General features: G+C 46.0%; 1 protein-coding gene across 1 annotated transcript in view; it reads right to left on the bottom strand.

Annotated features, from left to right (window-relative positions):
• Positions 1 to 20,060, bottom strand: part of LOC120041202 (testis-expressed protein 2-like) — a 51,719-nt gene that overhangs the window by 2,827 nt on the left and 28,832 nt on the right. The window contains exons 4-12 of the mRNA XM_038986135.1: positions 14,318 to 14,518; positions 11,889 to 12,225; positions 11,436 to 11,662; positions 9,293 to 9,448; positions 8,952 to 9,051; positions 4,596 to 4,716; positions 1,780 to 1,887; positions 1,088 to 1,297; positions 532 to 652 (exon numbers count right to left, since the gene is read on the bottom strand). Coding sequence (XP_038842063.1) covers positions 532 to 652; positions 1,088 to 1,297; positions 1,780 to 1,887; positions 4,596 to 4,716; positions 8,952 to 9,051; positions 9,293 to 9,448; positions 11,436 to 11,662; positions 11,889 to 12,225; positions 14,318 to 14,518 — 1,581 coding nt within the window. The remainder of the gene's footprint in view (positions 1 to 531; positions 653 to 1,087; positions 1,298 to 1,779; positions 1,888 to 4,595; positions 4,717 to 8,951; positions 9,052 to 9,292; positions 9,449 to 11,435; positions 11,663 to 11,888; positions 12,226 to 14,317; positions 14,519 to 20,060) is intronic.

Genomic DNA, 20,060 nt, shown 5'->3' with positions numbered 1-20,060 from the left:
AGAAGTCTCAAACAGGGATACATGTAGTTCTACTTCGTAGCCTGGCAGAATAACTGAGTTGTCAACAGGTGTGCCTCAGGGCAGAGTTCTAGGAGCAGCCTGATCATTATATGAAGACAGAGAGCCACAAGCATACTGTCTTTGAAGTACAGCTTGGTGGGCTGCTGTAAATACATCACAAACCACTCTTCTGTTGTCCCATTCCCATCATTGTCTAACACTGGGAAGACATTCACTTTGTTGACAAGGGAAGAGATGCAAAGCTAAGAGAAATGGAAAGCTTTCGATACATATTGAACAAAAGATACATTCATGTGATGATATGATTAATCAAATTGTATTCACAAATAGTTAGGGGGACTTAGATCTTTCTGACCAGGAAAGACTATAGAGCCCAGAGATGTTCCCAGGCAGATCCCATGTTCAGGAAAAACTCAGTCAAAGCTCCTGGATTTCAGATCACACAATACAGTTATTACATAATCCAAGTAGAGAGCCGTTATTGCTCTACTCTCCCTGGTCTCAGCGTACCTGAAACTCCTGATCCAGTTTCTTCTCGATCCAGTCGGTGACGTGGGCCAGCGTGACCTCCCTCTCACCCAGCTTGGGCCGGGCTTTCAGCTCCAAGTGGGGGGGACTCCTGAAGCCATACCTGGACGGGGAAGGTTCCCTATGTTACACCCATTGGCTTACTGTATCCTAATATCCTGGGGAAGGTTTTTCTTACACCCATTGAACTAGTGAGCTACTAGTCTAGTCTTCCTTTTTATAATGCTTTGACTCCTCTACTTCATATTACCAGCAGAGGACATGTGGGCTACTGTGTCAACAAGCCAGGCTAAGCTCTTCTGTATCTCTATAGCTGAATAACATGCATATTCACACTGGATATTCAATATTCAGACCTTACCCATGGAGCGGAATGTACCAAATTCTGTCTGCGGGGGTAGGTGTTATGTATACTGTATGAGGGTGATGGGGCGTTCTATATCCTAATGGTGGGGGGAGGTGGTATGTAACTGTATGAAGGTATTGGGACGTACCATTATCCTGTCAGTGAGGGGAGGTGGGCATGGATGGAACGTACCATATCCTGTCGGTGGGTGGGGGTGGTATGTTGACAGCCAGCACCCCGCGGCACTCCAGCACCTCCACGGTGAGAAGCAGTGGCGTGTTGGACACCTCCTCGATCTTCTTCTTGATAAACTCTGTCTCCGTGGCCTTCTGGAAGTACTTAGACTTGGCGATCTTGTCCACAAACCTCATGATCTTACTGGGCCGGTGGCCTCCGACGAAACTGAGGGAGGAGGAGATGGAGTAATAGGAGGGTGAGATGAGGAGGAGGAAGAAGAAGGGAGAGAGGACAGAGAACGAGGGAGAGGAGGGGAAGTGAAGGAGGTGAAAGAGGTGTCGGAAAAGGAAGTGGGGGGAGTGAGTCAGCATCATCAGATATTCATTAGTCTCTCCACCCACGATACAGGGCAGTGAGTGGGTACATTCTGTCACTCTGGGCCAGAAAGCAGTTCCTGCCTGTATCTGTTTGTGGCACTTAGGACAATACCTTAAACCGGGCTGTAAAATAAAGTGTAACCGACAATTGCTGCACGATTATTAGCCTGCATAATTGACTGTGTTCTCTGTATCTTCTTCATTGTAATATTCTAACAGCTAAAATGAGCTGCAATTCACCAATTAGTGTTAGAAAGAGTCTCTGAAGTCTATAAAAACACACTAATGGAAACAGAGACAGACACGGTCTGATGCTAATGATGTTCTCACCCCTCTGCCCCCAGCATGTCCATGGGGATTTCTGGGGGATCCTCTTCGTCAGACGATCCAGCACTGGAGGACTCTTCATCACTGTCTGCCAGGCAGTAGGCCCGAGGTCTGGGCCTGAACACACAAAACACACACCAAAACATGAGAACAAAGGGGATTAGTATTAGTCAGCTTTAAGAAATGGAAGTGGAAAACAGATGAAAATGAGTATGAACAATTGTCTGTTATTGGGGAGCGGTGTTGGCAGCATTTGTGCCTAGGAAGCCCTCAGCAAATCCAGTCTGGACACAGCAGCTCGTTCCATCGGTCAAAGCTGAGGTATTGACACTCCTTCAGTCCTGAACGGGGACTAACATTTACCATAGGCTAAAGCCTAAAGGACTCCCATGTGGTACAGCATGAGAAGTCATGTTTCTGCTCACAAGGCCATCCCCACTGTTTGCAGAGGGATTTCCTTCCCTTTTCGTCAAACCAAGTACACTCCGAAGAGCATTTGCTGAGCAGCTCAAAAACTATCATCAAACCCCCTATTAAACATTCCCAGAACGATTGATCCCTCAGAGGCCTCGGCTGGGAAATAGCCTGGTCCCACATCTGTTTGTGCTGTCTTGCTAATTCCTATGGTCATTGGCAAGCCATAGGACAGTGGTCACCAACCGGTTGATCACGATCGACTGGTCGATCTCCAAGGCATTCCTAGTAGATCACCAAACATTTCTGTAAAAAACCCAATAATAAAGCCTTGTGCTCCTTTTTTTTCTTTTCACTGTTGGTGGGAAGTGCACTTGATTCAGCATCATTAGTTGCACCAGGAAGGCAGTGTTCCCATTCTTTTACAATTTCATGTGTCTGAAGGTAGAACTCCGACAACACAGCAGGCCCAAAGAGCAAATCAAGTGTACCTATAGGCCTACCACTGGCCAATCAGGTAGCTCAGATCACCGTGTGTGCACAGTTTCCTCGAGCCATAGACGGTAAAAAGAAGCCTCGAAGGCACAGTAAAGTTGATACTGTGAGATTTCAAAAAGTTTACGAATACAGCAAAGAGCTGCTGTTTTTGTGAGTAAGTTTATGTTTAAGTTGTTATTCAGCACCGTCAACACTTTAACCAATAAAATGTGCGTTCTCCCTACTTCCACTTACGCTACAACTAGCACTGCAGCTGCATTGAAGGAGTAGTCGATAGCAAAGTGCTCCGATAAGCTTGCATTGCTATTAACAGTGTGATCATATACCTAAATGTTTTTAAATGTAATTTAAAAATGGTCAGAGAAGAACAACTTTGGCAGGGCAATTCAAGCATAGCAATATGCAGTGATAATGTATTGGGCCTATAGTCTACTGCACAAACCTCATTGTTACAGAACTGTTTTTAATGGGCTTAAGTTTAAGTCATGTTTAAAACAAATCTGAGCTGTAGATATCGGCTTGCATATTGACTCAGATAGTGATCTTGACTCAGAAAAGGTTGGTGACCACTGCCATAGAAGATGGCAAGACAGCACAAACAGATCTGGTACCAGACGACTTCCTTGCCAGGGCATTTAAAGGATCGACTGGCTTGCAGGGAAGCTGATTCCATGAGACAAAAGAGGGTGAAATATGAAAAGAGAAAAAAAGAGGGATGATTTCAGTATACCAGGCAGAAAGAAATCTTTCCCAAACTCACCAGCAATAAGACACATCCACCGAGGTCAGAGGTAGAATCCAGAGAGAGAGGGCATAAAGGAATGAGAGAGAAAAATATGCAAATGTGACAGTTAACAATGCCCCTCATTCAAACGCAGTGTTTTCAATCCTGCTCATGTGGTGCAGGTTTTTGGTCCAGCCCAGCACTAACACACCTGTTCTTGAATCATGTGTGTTAGTGTGGGCTGGAACAAAAGCCTGCAAATCCTATGAGTCCCCAGGACTAGCGTAGAACAACACTGAACAAACCCTATCAATTCAGCCATTAGCACATGCTCAAAGCCATGCTGTTGATCCTAGATTTACAGCAAAAAATGTTACTTCTCATTATCCCCTCCCAGCATCCACTAATTGACAAATAGCATTTTTGTTGGATGTCAAACAAAACACTTTGACAGTTCCAGATGAAGTTAGGCAGTGAATGGAGCCAATAAGTATTTAGAAAAGGTGTTGCTAAGTCACTCTGTTCAGTATCATACATCCTGAATGCCACTAATTCCTCACATGTGATTGCCTACATAGCCAAAGAGGTGCACATACTTTAAAGTACTATATAAGTAAGTACTTTATTTTAAGATTTATAATATCTCCCTGGGTGCTCTTTTTTAACCACATATGTAAATAGAACATTTTAAATACCACCTATCTCTATGTCCTTACCCCTCTCTCCCCTGCTCCCCCAGCCCCTCTCCCTCCTTCATACTCACCCATCTCTCCCCTGCTCCCCCAGCCCCTCTCCCTCCTTCATACTCACCCATCTCTCCCCTGCTGCCCCAGCCCCTCTCCCTCCACCATACTCACCCCTCTTTCCCCTGCTCCCCCAGCCCCTCCTCCATACTCACCCCTCTTTCCCCTGCTCCCCCAGCCCCTCCTCCATACTCACCCCTCTTTCCCCTGCTCCCCCAGCCCCTCCTCCATACTCACCCCTCTTTCCCCTGCTTCCCCAGCCCCTCCTCCATACTCACCCCTCTTCCCCTGCTCCCCCAGCCCCTCCTCCATACTCACCCCTCTTTCCCCTGCTCCCCCAGCCCCTCCTCCATACTCACCCCTCTTTCTCTGCTCCCCCAGCCCCTCCTCCATACTCACCCCTCTTTCCCCTGCTCCCCCAGCCCCTCCTCCATACTCACCCCTCTTTCCCCTGCTCCCCCAGCCCCTCTCCTTCCTTCCCCAGACGGGCCAAGTTCATCTTGGTCTCCAGGGTCATGATGAAGGAACCAGTGTAGGACACCTCCAGGTCAAACCACAGACCTAGAAAGTGTAGGGAGTGAGAGAGAGAGAGAGAAAGGGATAAAAGAGGGATGGTAAATCATTACTAACATACCATCGTTGGCACATTGGATGACAATAGTGGAATAATGATGCACAACTGTTTTCACACTTCCCTGTAATGAAAACGTTCTCCACCGTTGAGGATGCAGCCAACAAACTACATAGCCATATCGGATTAGTTACCACAAAAGCACAAAAATGTATAGCTAATGCTGACGGTATATAAAAGCTCTTGGTCCTATGTGTAAGTGGATAAGTCACTCATCCACTGTGAGCCTGAGGCAAAGAGCAGTAAGAGCTCCCTTAGTTTTATCCCACCTGGACTACTGCCCAGTTATATGGTCAAGTAAAGCAAAGAAGAATATAGGCAAATTACAGTTGGCCCAGAATAGAGCAGCACGGCTGGCCCTTAAATGTAGACGGAGGGACAATATCAATAACCTGTAAGTCAGTCTCTCCTGGCTCAAAGTAGAGGAGAGATTGACTGCATCCCTACTTGTGTTTGTGAGAGGTGTGTTGAATGCACCAAACTGTCTGTTCAAACGGCTAACACACAGCTCAGACACCCATACATACCCCACAAGACATGCCACCAGGGGTCTCTTCACAGTCCCCAAGTACAGAACAGACTCTGGGAAATGCACAGTACTACATAGAGCCATGACAACATGGAACTCTCTTCCACATCAAGTACCTCAAGCGAGCCGTAAAATCAGATTGAAAAAAACAACTCACAGCACAACGTGGACTGTGAAGAGACACACACACACACACACACACACACAATGCAATGTTGTCATATTGTGGTATAGTGTATTTTATATTGTAAATGTTGTATAATAGAGTAATAATGTATGATGTATTGTGTTATTGATGATGTAGGCTGTTGTTGTGTTTTGCTGTGATGTAATTGTTTTAACACTGTTTAGACCCCAGGAAGAGTAGCTGCTAATCTCTCTCTCTCACTCTGGTAAAAATGTTGTAACGTATACGACGCTCCGTCGCTCTGTTTGCGTGAAGTGTGTAGCGGCCTTAAGCAGCATCACATCTGCCTTTGGGGCACTCTGGTCGCTAGCAGCCCCTGGTGGGAGCACACATGAACAACAACTTGAATACTAAGTTCTTATGTTACCCACTGTTTGATGCAATTTCAAGATAATTAATTCAGCATTGTTTGCTTTTGCCCTGTATTAGTACTATTGTAAAACTCTGTTAAACATTGCATGTCTCTAAAGTACAAATGCTAATGTTGTTTTTGTAGACTAACCAGAGGTTCCCCGCCTGACTCCTAATTGCAGTGAAGCCACATGCTGTGTCTGACTGGTAAGCGAGTGGAATGATCCTCTAGTAAACACACCAAAAGGTCAACTCTAGGGCAGCCTCACCTCTGATTGGCTCAGAAGCTGGCTAACTCACCAGGCTTCTTCCTGGTTTTGGGTGGGAAAGGTCAGAACCCAGCAGCGTTTTTTGGTGTATACGTGTGTGTGTGTTTGTATGTATGTGTGCACACTAGTGAAATTAAGCTCTTCAGTCATATCACGTCTCTATATGGGAGGAAATATCAACATGTTTACTCTTCATCTCTATCTCTCTCCAAACACTCTCTATCCAACACAATGAAAGTGGGGAGAGATTTATGTTACTAACTCTCTGGAAACTCTTCAGATGATAACGGTTGTAAAGCCCTGAACTTATATCAGCTTCATCATCCTCCTGGAATAGAGGAGCACAGAGCTGCTGAGCAGTAATCCCCATGGGGCTCATTATGTGCAAGCATTTAGCTGATAATGCCTGGGGGGAAAGCCCATGGGAACTGTGTTGTGTAGGACAGTGTGCAATAAATCACTCTCTAGACTGAGGAGCTTATGGGAAAGGGGATACCTATTCAGTTGTACAACTGAATGCATTCAACAGAAATGTGTCTTCCGCATTTAACCCAACCCCTCTGAATCAGAGAGGTGTGGGGGTCTACCTTAATCGACATCATCGGCGCCCGGGGAGCAGTTGTTGTTGGCGGTTAACTGCCTTGCTCAGGGGCATTCAAACCAGCAAACTTTCGTTTACTGGCCCAACGCTCTTAACCACTAGGCTACCTGATGCTTCTACTGTAGCAAGACAGCAGAGCAGTGTTTCCAAACTCAGTCATGGGGACCCGAAGGGGTGCACGTTTTGGTTTTTGCCCTAACACTACACAGCTGATTCAAATAATCAACTCATCATCAAGCTTTGATGATTTGAAATCAGCTGTGTAGTGCTAGGCACCCCTTGTGGTCCCCAGGAACGAGTTTGGGAAACGCTACACCCCTTGTGGTCCCCAGGAACGAGTTTGGGAAACGCTGCACCCCTTGTGGTCCCCAGGAACGAGTTTGGGAAACGCTGCACCCCTTGTGGTCCCCGGGAACGAGTTTGGGAAACGCTGCACCCCTTGTGGTCCCCAGGAACGAGTTTGGGAAACGCTGCACCCCTTGTGGTCCCCAGGAACGAGTTTGGGAAACGCTGCACCCCTTGTGGTCCCCAGGAACGAGTTTGGGAAATGCTGCACCCCTTGTGGTCCCCAGGAACGAGTTTGGGAAACGCTGCACCCCTTGTGGTCCCCAGGAACGAGTTTGGGAAACGCTGCACCCCTTGTGGTCCCCAGGAACGAGTTTGGGAAACGCTGCAATAGAGCCTTAGGAGTTTAACCCTTAACCTTGAATTGAATATGGAAAGCTTCCCAAATCCCAGACTGTAGCTTTAATGCAGCCTTTTCTAAAATCTCAATATTAAATCATTTCTGGGTAACAATTAAGTACCTTACTGTGATTGTTTTGAATTAAAATGGTCCCCAAACAAAATGCTTTTTGGCAAAAAAAACAATAATTTTAATAGGACTGTCTGGGAGTGGTCTGAATGGGGAAAACTGAAAACTAGCTGGTATTGTCAGAGAGGTTTAGAACTCTCTTTGTTTTTGGTCTATTACAATACCGCCTGTTGATTTCACCAGGTAAGCCAAAACTCCATTAAAGTGTTAGTTTCATCAGCTGTTGTACAATATGACACAAAACCAAGGAAAAACTGCATTTTGACTGCACTGGGCCTTTAAGGAGAAGTGGCCCGTTAAAGCGAGACAGTGAGACATTCAAGCTTAGCAATGAAAGGTTTTTCAGGTAAAACATGAAAAACAGACTTAACCCACACACTCGCAACTGTATCCCCTACATCAGAATATAGTTAAATGACTGGATCAATATGACCTCCCACTCACTAGCCTCCCACTTCTCCCCCTCATCCCGTCCCAAAGTCAGACATATCAATGCAGGAATGAATGTGCCTCGGGCTGTATTCACATTCTCAGTTGGAGTGCTGATCTAGTTTGGCCTTTTAGATCCTAATCAATAACATATACAGTGTTGTGAAAAAGTATCTGCCCCCTTTCTAACTTTCTCTACTTTTGCATATTTTTCATACTGAATGTTATCAGATCTTCAACCAAACCTAATATTAGATAAAGGGAACCTGAGTGAACTAATAACACAACAATTACTTTATTGATTTATTTCATAAACAAAGTTATGCAACACCCAATACCAAGACATAATGGGACCCATCTCATCCAAAAAGTTGACTCAAGTTTGTCAAAAGGCACCTGGATGATCCTTTTTATTTTTTTATTCAATTGTTTTTATTTTTGTTTTATGGATAGATGAGTCAAACGTATAACATTTTGGACGACATGTCAAACACTGCATTCCACAGTAAGAACCTTATGCCAACGGTTGAGCATGGTGGTGGTACTGGGATGGTACCATGAATTCTGCTCTGTATCAGAGAATTCTACATGAGAATGTCAGGCCATCCGTCTGTGAGCGGAAGCTGAAGCGCAGCTGGGTCATGCAGCATGACAATGATCCAAAACACACAATCAAGTCTACATGAAAATGGCTAAAAAGCCACACATTTGAAGTTTTGGAATGGCCTAGTCAAAGTCCAGACCTAATCCCAATTGAGATGTGGCAGGACTTGAAACAAACAGTTCATGTTTGAAAACCCACAAATATTGCTGAGTTAAACCAGTTCTGCATGGAAGAGTGAGGCAAAATTTGAATTACTCTGGTTAATAGAGGCAGGGGTATGTGGAGACTGAAACAACAGGCAGAAGGGAGGGGGAAAGAGAGGAGATGATAGGAGGAGGGAGAGGAGAAAAGATAGAGGGAGACAGAGAGAGAGTGTCCAACCTTGGTGGTCCACAGAGGGCTTGGAGGCATGGAGGATCTTGGGAATGGAGAAGCCCATGTCCAGCGCTGTCAGAGTCAGCTCATTCATAAAGTACGGCAGCTGTAACACACAGGAAATTTACACCTCAGGACAGTCTCCTTTCTTACACGTGTGTTTTCTCTGAGTTACATCTCATTTCCCTCTGGTGTGTTGAGAAGTCAGTGAGGGGAAGACGGGAGGAGAAGACGCTTGGAATTTAAAAAGGACTACCGACAAAGAGCTCTCTGGGACAAAGACAGATAAGAAGAATATACACGCTGACTGTATGTGGAGGCAGAGGAGACAGGATGCCAGTACTCACCCTGATCTTACTGAGCTTCATCTGGATCTTTTTGGAGACCATGTCAGCCCAGTACTTCTCCCCCAGGAAGTCCCAGAACACCCGGCCTATCAAGGCGTTCACCCACGCCTCTGGCACCGCCCCTCGCCTCGGCCGCTCGCACGGGCTGCTGGGTAACTGACAGGAACAACGTGGGAGTAACCAGTAGTGAGACAAAGGTAGTAAACATACATACTCTATATCCAACTGATTTTAGAGGTCAGGTCCAGGGTATATATACAATTGTATGTGAAACGAACGGAGAATACTTGCTCATTGCTTAAAGTTTGAATGTACACTGAACAAAATTATAAATGCAACATGTAAAGTGTTGGTCCTATGTTTCATGAGCTGACATTTTCCATATGCACAGAAAGAGTGTTTCTCTCAAATGTTGTGCACAAATTTGTTTACATCTCTGTTAGTGAGCATTTCTCCTTTGCCAAGATAAACAGCATGATCATTACACAGGTGCACCTTGTAATGGGGACAATAAAAGGCAGCTCTAAAATGTGCAGTTTTGTCACGCAACACAATGCCACAGATGTCTCAAGTTTTCAGGGAGCATGCAATTGGCATGCTGACTGCAGGAATGTCCACCAGAGCTGTTGCCAGAGAATTTAATGTTAATTTCTTTACCAATGTCATTTTAGAGAATTTGGCAGTATGTCCAACCAGCCTCACAACCGCAGCTGATGAAACTGTGGGTTTGCACAACCAAAGAATTTCTGCACCAACTGTCAGAAACCGTCCTAGGGAAGCTCATCTGCGTGCTCGTCGTCCTCACCAGGGTCTTGACCTGACTGCAGTCTGGCTTCATCACCGACTTCAGTGGGCAAATGCTCACCTTCGATGGTCACTGGCACGTTGGAGAAGTGTGCTCCTCACGGATATATCTTGGTATCAACTGTACCGGGCAGGTGTCAGACAGTGTATGGCGTCATGTGGGCAAGCGGTACCCCATGGTGGTGGTGGGGTTATGGTATGAGCAGGCATAAGCCACGGACAACAAACATAATTTCATTTTATTGATGGCAATTTGAATGAACAGAGATAATGTGATGAGATCCTGAGGCCCATTGTCGTGCCATTCATCCACCTCCATAACCTCATGTTTCAGCATGATAATGCACAGCCCCACATCACAAGGTTCTGTACACAGTTCCTGGAAGCTGAAAATGTTCCAGTTCTTCCATGGTCTGCATACTCAGACATTTCACCCATTGAGCATGTTTGGGATGCTCTGGATCTACGCGTACTACAGCGTGTTCCAGTTATTGCCAATATCCATCAACTTCACACAGCCATTGAAAAGGAATAGGACAACATTCCACAGGCCACAATCAACAGCCTGATCAACTCTATGCGAAGGAGATGTGTCGTGCTGCATGAGACAAATGGTGATCACACCAGAGACTCACTGGTTTTCTGATCCATGCCCCTAATTTTTTTTTTTACCTCTACCGGATCGGTGTCCCTATATCGGGACGGTTGTTGCTAACGTGCGCTAATGTGACTAGAATGACGTTGTAAGTAACATCCAACTTTCCAGGACATAGACATGTCTTATATGTGCAGAAAGCTTAAATTCTTGTTAATCTAACTGCACTGTTCAATTTACAGTAGCTATTACAGTAAAAAAATACCATGCTACTGTTTGAGGAGAATGCACAAAAACAAAAACTATCACGGCACTTGGTTTGATACATTCACCTCTGAAGGTAAATAATGTACTTACATTCCGTAATCTTGCTCTGATTTGTCATCCTGAGGGTCCCAGAGATAAAATGTAGCATAGTTTTGTTTAATAAAATCTATTTTTATATTCAAATGTAGGACCTGGGTTCTAAAGTTTGAACCCCTGCTGTTTCTGTATTCCCAGTCATGTGAAATCCATAGATTAGGATCTAATGAATGTATTTCAATTGACTGATTTCCTTATTTGAGCTGTAACTCTTTGAAAATGTTGCATGTTGCTTAGTATAGTTGTTATTGTTCAGTTACATGCTATTACATGGCCACACTAACTACATGTCTATCTGATCAGCCTGTGTCAACATGGTCACCTCCATAGAATTACATATAGAATGAATAAGATCTCTGTGGTCTCCCCCATCAACCCTACCTTCTTGGTGGCTCCAGGGCTGCCCTCTGGGCTGTGGGAGGGGCTGCTGGCCGGGGGGCTGTCTAGCGGGGGCAGGGTGGTGACGTACTTGGCCATGTAGACGTTGTAGTCCAGCAGCATCTTCTGCCTGACCCCTCCGGCCAGGGAAGGGTCCTTCTGACTGGGCTCGTCCATGAGGCTGCCACGGCTGCTACTCCTGCTCTCTGCCTCCAGTCTGTGAGGCCAGTCTGTTAGGTAACGACAACCACACCTGGGTTCAAATTCTATTGGAAATCATTTCACATACGTTAATGTCTAGCTAACGTCTCCCTGTCTGTAATCCTCTTAGAATTAGGGTTAGGGTTAAGGTTAGGGAGAATAGGATTTTGAATGGGAATCAATTGTTGGTCCCCAAAAAGTACAGCTGTCTGTATGTTCAACTGAATGTTCCCTCATTGCCCACTGGATGCTCACTGGACGTTTTATTAGCCTCAGACTTAAGTCTGGATGCCACCAAAATCCTCCTGAACCATTCTTCTTTCTCCCGACCCGTCCTCCCAAACAGGAACAGGGTCAGATCCCGCTCCCCTGGGCGTTTCCTGGGCTCCTCTCCACCCCCAGCTCCACCTGGACCCTCCAGCTTCTCCCCCTTCTCCCCCACACCGGCCGGCTTCTCTTCCCCAGGTTCGGGCCTCTCTCCCTGGGCCTGGACCTTGGACATGAAGTCCTCCTGCTTGGCCAGCTCGATACAGATGGGGTACTTCTTGTTCCACACGCGCTTCCTGGCCAGGCTCTGGGGCACCAGGTGGATCTGGGGACACATTTGGATGTTACACGCTACATGAACCTCTTGGGGGTGTTCTAAAAATATTAGGCTGACTGGACAGATACAGGTATTTATATCACTTGTGAGGGAGGCCCACTTCAATGTCTGTATGCCCAAACACACACACAGTCATAGACAAATGTGCAACATATATGGTATGAAAGTGACATGTCGTTTTTTTGAATAGGCAAAAACATATCACAATGGTCTTCAGCACACAAACGTCAGAGGTAAATTCATCCACAAACACAAATATAATTTTATATACAGTCAGAAGTTTACATACCAGCCAAATACATTTAAACTCAGTTTTTCACAATTCCTGACATTTAATCCTAGTAAAAATGCCCTGTCTTAGGTCAGTATAGGATCCCCGCTTTATTTTAAGAATGTGAAATGTCAGAATAATAGTTGAGAGAATTATTTCTTTCAGCTTTTATTTCTTTCATCACATTCCCAGTGGGTCAGAAATTTACATACACTCAATTAGTATTTGGTAGCACTGCCTTTAAATTGTTTAACTTGGGTCAAATGTTTCGGGTAGCCTTCCATAAGCTTCCCACAATAAGTTGGTTGAATTTTGGCCCATTCCTCCTGACAGAGCTGGTGTAACTGAGTCAGGTTTGTAGGCCTCCTTGCTCGCACACGGTTTTTCAGTTCTGCCCACAAATTTTCTATGGGATTGAGGTCAGGGCTTTGTGATGGCCACTCCAATAACTTGACTTTGTTGTCCTTAAGCCATTTTGCCACAACTTTGGAAGTATTCTTGGGGTCATTGTCTATTTGGAAGACCCATTTGCGACCAAGTTTTAACTTCCCGACTGATGTCTTGAGATGTTGCTTCAATATAGCCACATAATTTTCCTTCCTCATGATGCCATCTATTTTGTGAAGTGTACCAGTCCCTCCTGCAGCAAAGCACCTCCACAACATGATGCTGCCACCCCCGTGCTTCACGGTTGGGATGGTGTTCTTCTACTTGCAAGCCTCCCCCTTTTTCCTCCAAACATAACGATGGTCATTATGGCCAAACAGTTCTATTTTTGTTTCATCAGACCAGAGGACATTTCTCCAAAAAGTACGATCTTTGTCCCCATGGCTTTTTTATGGTGGTTTTGGAGCAGCGGCTTCTTCCTTGCTGTCGATATAGACCTCGTTTTACTGTGGATATAGATACTTTTGTACCTGTTTCCTCCAGCATCTTCACAAGGTCTTTTCCTGTTGTTCTGGGATTGATTTGCACTTTTCGCACCAAAGTACCTTCATCTCTAGGAGACAGAACGCGTCTCCTTCCTGAGCGGTATGACGGCTGCGTGGTCCCATGGTGTTTATACTTGCGTACTATTGTTTGTACAGATGAACGTGGTACCTTCAGGCGCTTGCAAATTGCTCCCAATGATGAACCAGACTTGTGGAGGTCTACAATTTTTGGCTGATTTCTTTTGATTTTCCCATGACGTCAAGCAAAGAGGCACTGAGTTTGAAGGTAGGCCTTGAAATACATCCACAGGTACTCCTCCAATTGACTCAAATTATGTCAATTAGCCTATCAGAAGCTTCTAAAGCCATGACATCATTTTCTGGAATTTTCCAAGCTGTTTAAAGGCACAGTCAACTTAGTGTATGTAAACTTCTGACCCACTGGAATTGTGATACAGTAAATTATAAGTGAAATAATCTGTCTGTAAACAATTGTTGGAAAAATTACTTGTGTCATACGCAAAGTAGATGTCCTAACTGACTTGCCAAAACTATAGTTTGTTAACAAGAAATTAGTGGAGTGATTGAAAAACGATTTTAATGACTCCAAGCTAAGTGTATGTAAACTTCTGACTTCAACTGTATCTTAAATGACCGCGTTTTCACGGATTTGATTATATAATCGTCGAGCCCATTCAAGTGATTAGGGGACAGGACCCAGAAGTATGACGTAGGACGACGTCACTTGCACATCGTATTTCCCTTTCCCTCCCTGTCTTAGACATACACAAACAAAATGGCGCATCCATCCGCAAACGACCATACAACACGTTCCACAGACAGATGGACAGACAGACACACAGACACACACACACACCTTGCTGTCGGAGAGGTCATAGATCTTCTGGCTGATGTAGGTGACGTCAGGTTTGGGCTCGTTGTGCGTGGCCCGCCGGGCGATGTTGCGGTTGGGTTTGGACAGGCGCAGGGTGGAGCCCTCCAGACGTACATACACAGAGTGGGTCAGAGTGGCATGGTACATTTCTAGGTCATAGCTGGACATCTGGTTCATCCAGCCCTGTTAATGGGAACAATACACACTGTTAACTCTCAGACCGACGCATGGAACAACATGGAGACTAATAATATGCACGAATGACAAACACACACAAACACACACACACACTAATTGGGGAGTGATGGGCTGCAATACAACCACATAACCACACGGTCTCCAACTTTTAGCTGACAGTCCTGGTCCATACTAACATCATAGTGAGAGAATCATCCAGAGCATGTTGATATGTGGAGATAGTATCACAACATGGCTTCCTCTAAACAACAACAACGGTCTGTTCAGTTCTCTTCAGAGACGTGGAGACGTTACATCATGAGTTACATCATGGGCATGATGACATCATAGCGTGACTGTGGGTGAGAGCTGACCCGTATGACCCCTCCTTTAGCTGGCTATATTCTGTGGTTCCACAGGCGCTATGTTGGGGCTGTGTTCCACGTGACCAGAGAGCCTCTCTCCAGTACAGCTGTAGCCTGAGGCTATTGAGCGCATGTGCCCACACGGGTTCAAACACACACGCACAAGTACACACACACACTCAAACAAGAACACAAACACACGCTTACATAACCGCTAGCCAACCGCTAAGCGTGTCTCCTCTGCTTCAGTTTCCAGCACATTGACTGGGTTAAAAGGAGAACGTTTGACAAATCAACAGACCATTTAATCTGTGAGGTTGTTTCAGGGCAAACCTCAATGCAGCTGGAGGGAACGCTATATAGCCTCAGTATGTTGTTGGATAGCCCAATGAGGATATTAGATTAGTCATTTAGCAGACACTCTTATTCAGAGTCTTATTACAGTATTGAGTGCATACATTTTCATACGGGTCCCCCATGGGAATCAAACCCACAACCCTGGTGTTGCAAGCACCATGCTGAGCCACACCGGACTTTGATGTATTTCTTATCCAGCCAATGTTTCTCGATCCCACTGGGAAGCCACCATTGTGAATGCTGCATGAGCATTCAGGAGAGGTTGTACATCCCAATATTTAAGCCAGTGTAATGTTTAATGGTGTAATAACCCAAGCCTACTGAAAAGTACCGGTGTGGATATTAGGATTCATGGAGGGAGGAGAATTGTTACCTTGGCAACCATGCTGTTTAGCCATTCAAGAGAGGGAAGAAGACGGATATCTACAGACATATACTGAATGGCTTCCTGTCCTATCTGATAAAGTGAGCAGCCATCCTGAACTTTAACGACAAACAGAGACGCGATATGGAGAATTGGTTTGCGGCCCAAATGGCAATCTAATCCCTATATGGTGCACTACTTTTAACCAGAACCCTATGGGCCTTGGTCAAAAGTAGTGCACTACATAGGGAATAAGGTGCCATGTGGGACGCACAGTCTTGGAGATCCTCCCTACTCTCTCCGAGTCCCACTGGGGAAAAGCCAGCCATGTATCAGCTGTTTATCTTGTAGACGCTATCAGCAACATGTGCTCAGCTTGCTAACTCAATAGAAGCTGCAGGCTATCTGTCCACAGTGATGACAGGTACTACTAGGGTAAGGACACAGGCTATCTGTCCACAGTGATGACAGGTACTACTAGGGTAAGGACACAGGCTATCTGTCCACAGTGATGACAGGTACTACTAGGGTAAGGACACAGGCTATCTGTCCACAGTGATGACAGGTACTACTAGGGGAAGGACACAGCCTATCTGTCCACAGTGATGACAGGTACTACTAGGGTAAGGACACAGGCTATCTGTCCACAGTGATGACAGGTACTACTAGGGGAAGGACACAGCCTATCTGTCCACAGTGATGACAGGTACTACTAAGGGAAGGACACAGCCTATCTAAGATGTCAGGCTATCTGTCCACAGTGATGACAGGTAATACTAAGGGAAGGACACAGCCTATCTGTCCACAGTGATGAAAGGTACTACTAGAGGAAGGACACAGCCTATCTGTCCACAGTGATGACAGGTACTACTAAGGGAAGGACCCAGCCTATCTAAGATGTCAGGCTATCTGTCCACAGTGATGACAGGTAATACTAAGGGAAGGACACAGCCTATCTGTCCACAGTGATGACAGGTACTACTAAGGGAAGGACACAGCCTGTCTAAGATGTCAGGCTATCTGTCCACAGTGATGACAGGTAATACTAAGGGAAGGACACAGCCTATCTGTCCACAGTGATGACAGGTACTACTAAGGGAAGGACACAGCCTATCTAAGATGTCAGGCTATCTGTCCACAGTGATGACAGGTACTACTAGGGGAAGGACACAGCCTATCTAAGATGTCATGCTATCTTTCCACAGTGATGACAGGTACTACTAGGGGAAGGACACAGCCTATCTGTCCACAGTGATGACAGGTACTACTAGGGGAAGGCACAGCCTAAGATGTCAGGCTATCTGTCCACAGTGATGACAGGTACTACTAGTGGAAGGACACAGTCTATCTAAGATGTCAGGCTATCTGTCCACAGTGATGACAGGTAATACTAGGGGAAGGACACAGCCTATCTGTCCACAGTGATGACAGGTACTACTAGGGGAAGGACACAGCCTAAGATGTCAGGCTATCTGTCCATAGTGATGACAGGTACTACTAGGGGAAGGACACAGCCTAAGATGTCAGGCTATCTGTCCACAGTGATGACAGGTACTACTAGGGGAAGGACACAGCCTATCTAAGATGTCAGGCTATCTGTCCACAGTGATGACAGGTAATACTAGGGGAAGGACACAGCCTATCTGTCCACAGTGATGACAGGTACTACTAGGGGAAGGACACAGCCTAAGATGTCAGGCTATCTGTCCACAGTGATGACAGGTACTACTAGGGGAAGGACACAGACTATCTAAGATGTCAGGCTATCTGTCCACAGTGATGACAGGTACGACTAGGGGAAGGACACAGCCTATCTAAGATGTCAGGCTATCTGTCCACAGTGATGACAGGTAATACTAGGGGAAGGACACAGCCTATCTGTCCACAGTGATGACAGGTACTACTAGGGGAAGGACACAGCCTATCTGTCCACAGTGATGACAGGTACTACTAGGGGAAGGACACAGCCTATCTGTCCACAGTGATGACAGGTACTACTAGTGGAAGGACACAGTCTATCTAAGATGTCAGGCTATCTGTCCACAGTGATGACAGGTAATACTAGGGGAAGGACACAACCTATCTGTCCACAGTGATGACAGGTACTACTAGGGGAAGGACACAGCCTAAGATGTCAGGCTATCTGTCCATAGTGATGACAGGTACTACTAGGGGAAGGACACAGCCTAAGATGTCAGGCTATCTGTCCACAGTGATGACAGGTACGACTAGGGGAAGGACACAGCCTATCTAAGATGTCAGGCTATCTGTCCACAGTGATGACAGGTAATACTAGGGGAAGGACACAGCCTATCTGTCCACAGTGATGACAGGTACTACTAGGGGAAGGACACAGCCTAAGATGTCAGGCTATCTGTCCATAGTGATGACAAGTACTACTAGGGGAAGGACACAGCCTAAGATGTCAGGCTATCTGTCCACAGTGATGACAGGTACTACTAGGGGAAGGACACAGCCTATCTAAGATGTCAGGCTATCTGTCCACAGTGATGACAGGTAATACTAGGGGAAGGACACAGCCTATCTAAGATGTCAGGCTATCTGTCCACAGTGATGACAGGTAATACTAGGGGAAGGACACAGCCTATCTGTCCACAGTGATGACAGGTACTACTAGGGGAAGGACACAGCCTATCTGTCCACAGTGATGACAGGTAATACTAGGGGAAGGACACAGCCTATCTAAGATGTCAGGCTATCTGTCCACAGTGATGACAGGTACTACTAGGGGAAGGACACAGCCTATCTGTCCACAGTGATGACAGGTACTACTAGGGGAAGGACACAGCCTATCTAAGATGTCAGGCTATCTGTCCACAGTGATGACAGGTATTACTAGGGGGAAGGACACAGCCTATCTGTCCACAGTGATGACAGGTATTACTAGGGGAAGGACACAGTCTATCTAAGATGTCAGGCTATCTGTCCACAGTGATGACAGGTACTACTAGGGGAAGGACACAGCCTATCTGTCCACAGTGATGACAGGCACTACTAGGGGAAGGACACAGCCTATCTGTCCACAGTGATGACAGGTAATACTAAGGGAAGGACACAGCCTATCTGTCCACAGTGATGACAGGTACTACTAAGGGAAGGACACAGCCTGTCTAAGATGTCAGGCTATCTGTCCACAGTGATGACAGGTAATACTAAGGGAAGGACACAGCCTATCTGTCCACAGTGATGACAGGTACTACTAAGGGAAGGACACAGCCTATCTAAGATGTCAGGCTATCTGTCCACAGTGATGACAGGTACTACTAGGGGAAGGACACAGCCTATCTAAGATGTCATGCTATCTTTCCACAGTGATGACAGGTACTACTAGGGGAAGGACACAGCCTATCTGTCCACAGTGATGACAGGTACTACTAGGGGAAGGCACAGCCTAAGATGTCAGGCTATCTGTCCACAGTGATGACAGGTACTACTAGTGGAAGGACACAGTCTATCTAAGATGTCAGGCTATCTGTCCACAGTGATGACAGGTAATACTAGGGAAAGGACACAGCCTATCTGTCCACAGTGATGACAGGTACTACTAGGGGAAGGACACAGCCTAAGATGTCAGGCTATCTGTCCATAGTGATGACAGGTACTACTAGGGGGAGGACACAGCCTAAGATGTCAGGCTATCTGTCCACAGTGATGACAGGTACTACTAGGGGAAGGACACAGCCTATCTAAGATGTCAGGCTATCTGTCCACAGTGATAACAGGTAATACTAGGGGAAGGACACAGCCTATCTGTCCACAGTGATGACAGGTACTACTAGGGGAAGGACACAGCCTAAGATGTCAGGCTATCTGTCCACAGTGATGACAGGTACTACTAGGGGAAGGACACAGACTATCTAAGATGTCAGGCTATCTGTCCACAGTGATGACAGGTACGACTAGGGGAAGGACACAGCCTATCTAAGATGTCAGGCTATCTGTCCACAGTGATGACAGGTAATACTAGGGGAAGGACACAGCCTATCTGTCCACAGTGATGACAGGTACTACTAGGGGAAGGACACAGCCTATCTGTCCACAGTGATGACAGGTACTACTAGGGGAAGGACACAGCCTATCTGTCCACAGTGATGACAGGTACTACTAGGGGAAGGACACAGCCTAAGATGTCAGGCTATCTGTCCACAGTGATGACAGGTACTACTAGTGGAAGGACACAGTCTATCTAAGATGTCAGGCTATCTGTCCACAGTGATGACAGGTAATACTAGGGGAAGGACACAGCCTATCTGTCCACAGTGATGACAGGTACTACTAGGGGAAGGACACAGCCTAAGATGTCAGGCTATCTGTCCATAGTGATGACAGGTACTACTAGGGGAAGGACACAGCCTAAGATGTCAGGCTATCTGTCCACAGTGATGACAGGTACGACTAGGGGAAGGACACAGCCTATCTAAGATGTCAGGCTATCTGTCCA

This window comes from Salvelinus namaycush, chromosome 3 (genome assembly GCF_016432855.1).
Source record: "Salvelinus namaycush isolate Seneca chromosome 3, SaNama_1.0, whole genome shotgun sequence".
NCBI lineage: Eukaryota > Metazoa > Chordata > Actinopteri > Salmoniformes > Salmonidae > Salvelinus > Salvelinus namaycush.
Note: the sequence above shows the minus strand (reverse complement) of the source record. Positions and strands in the feature narration are given on the sequence as shown.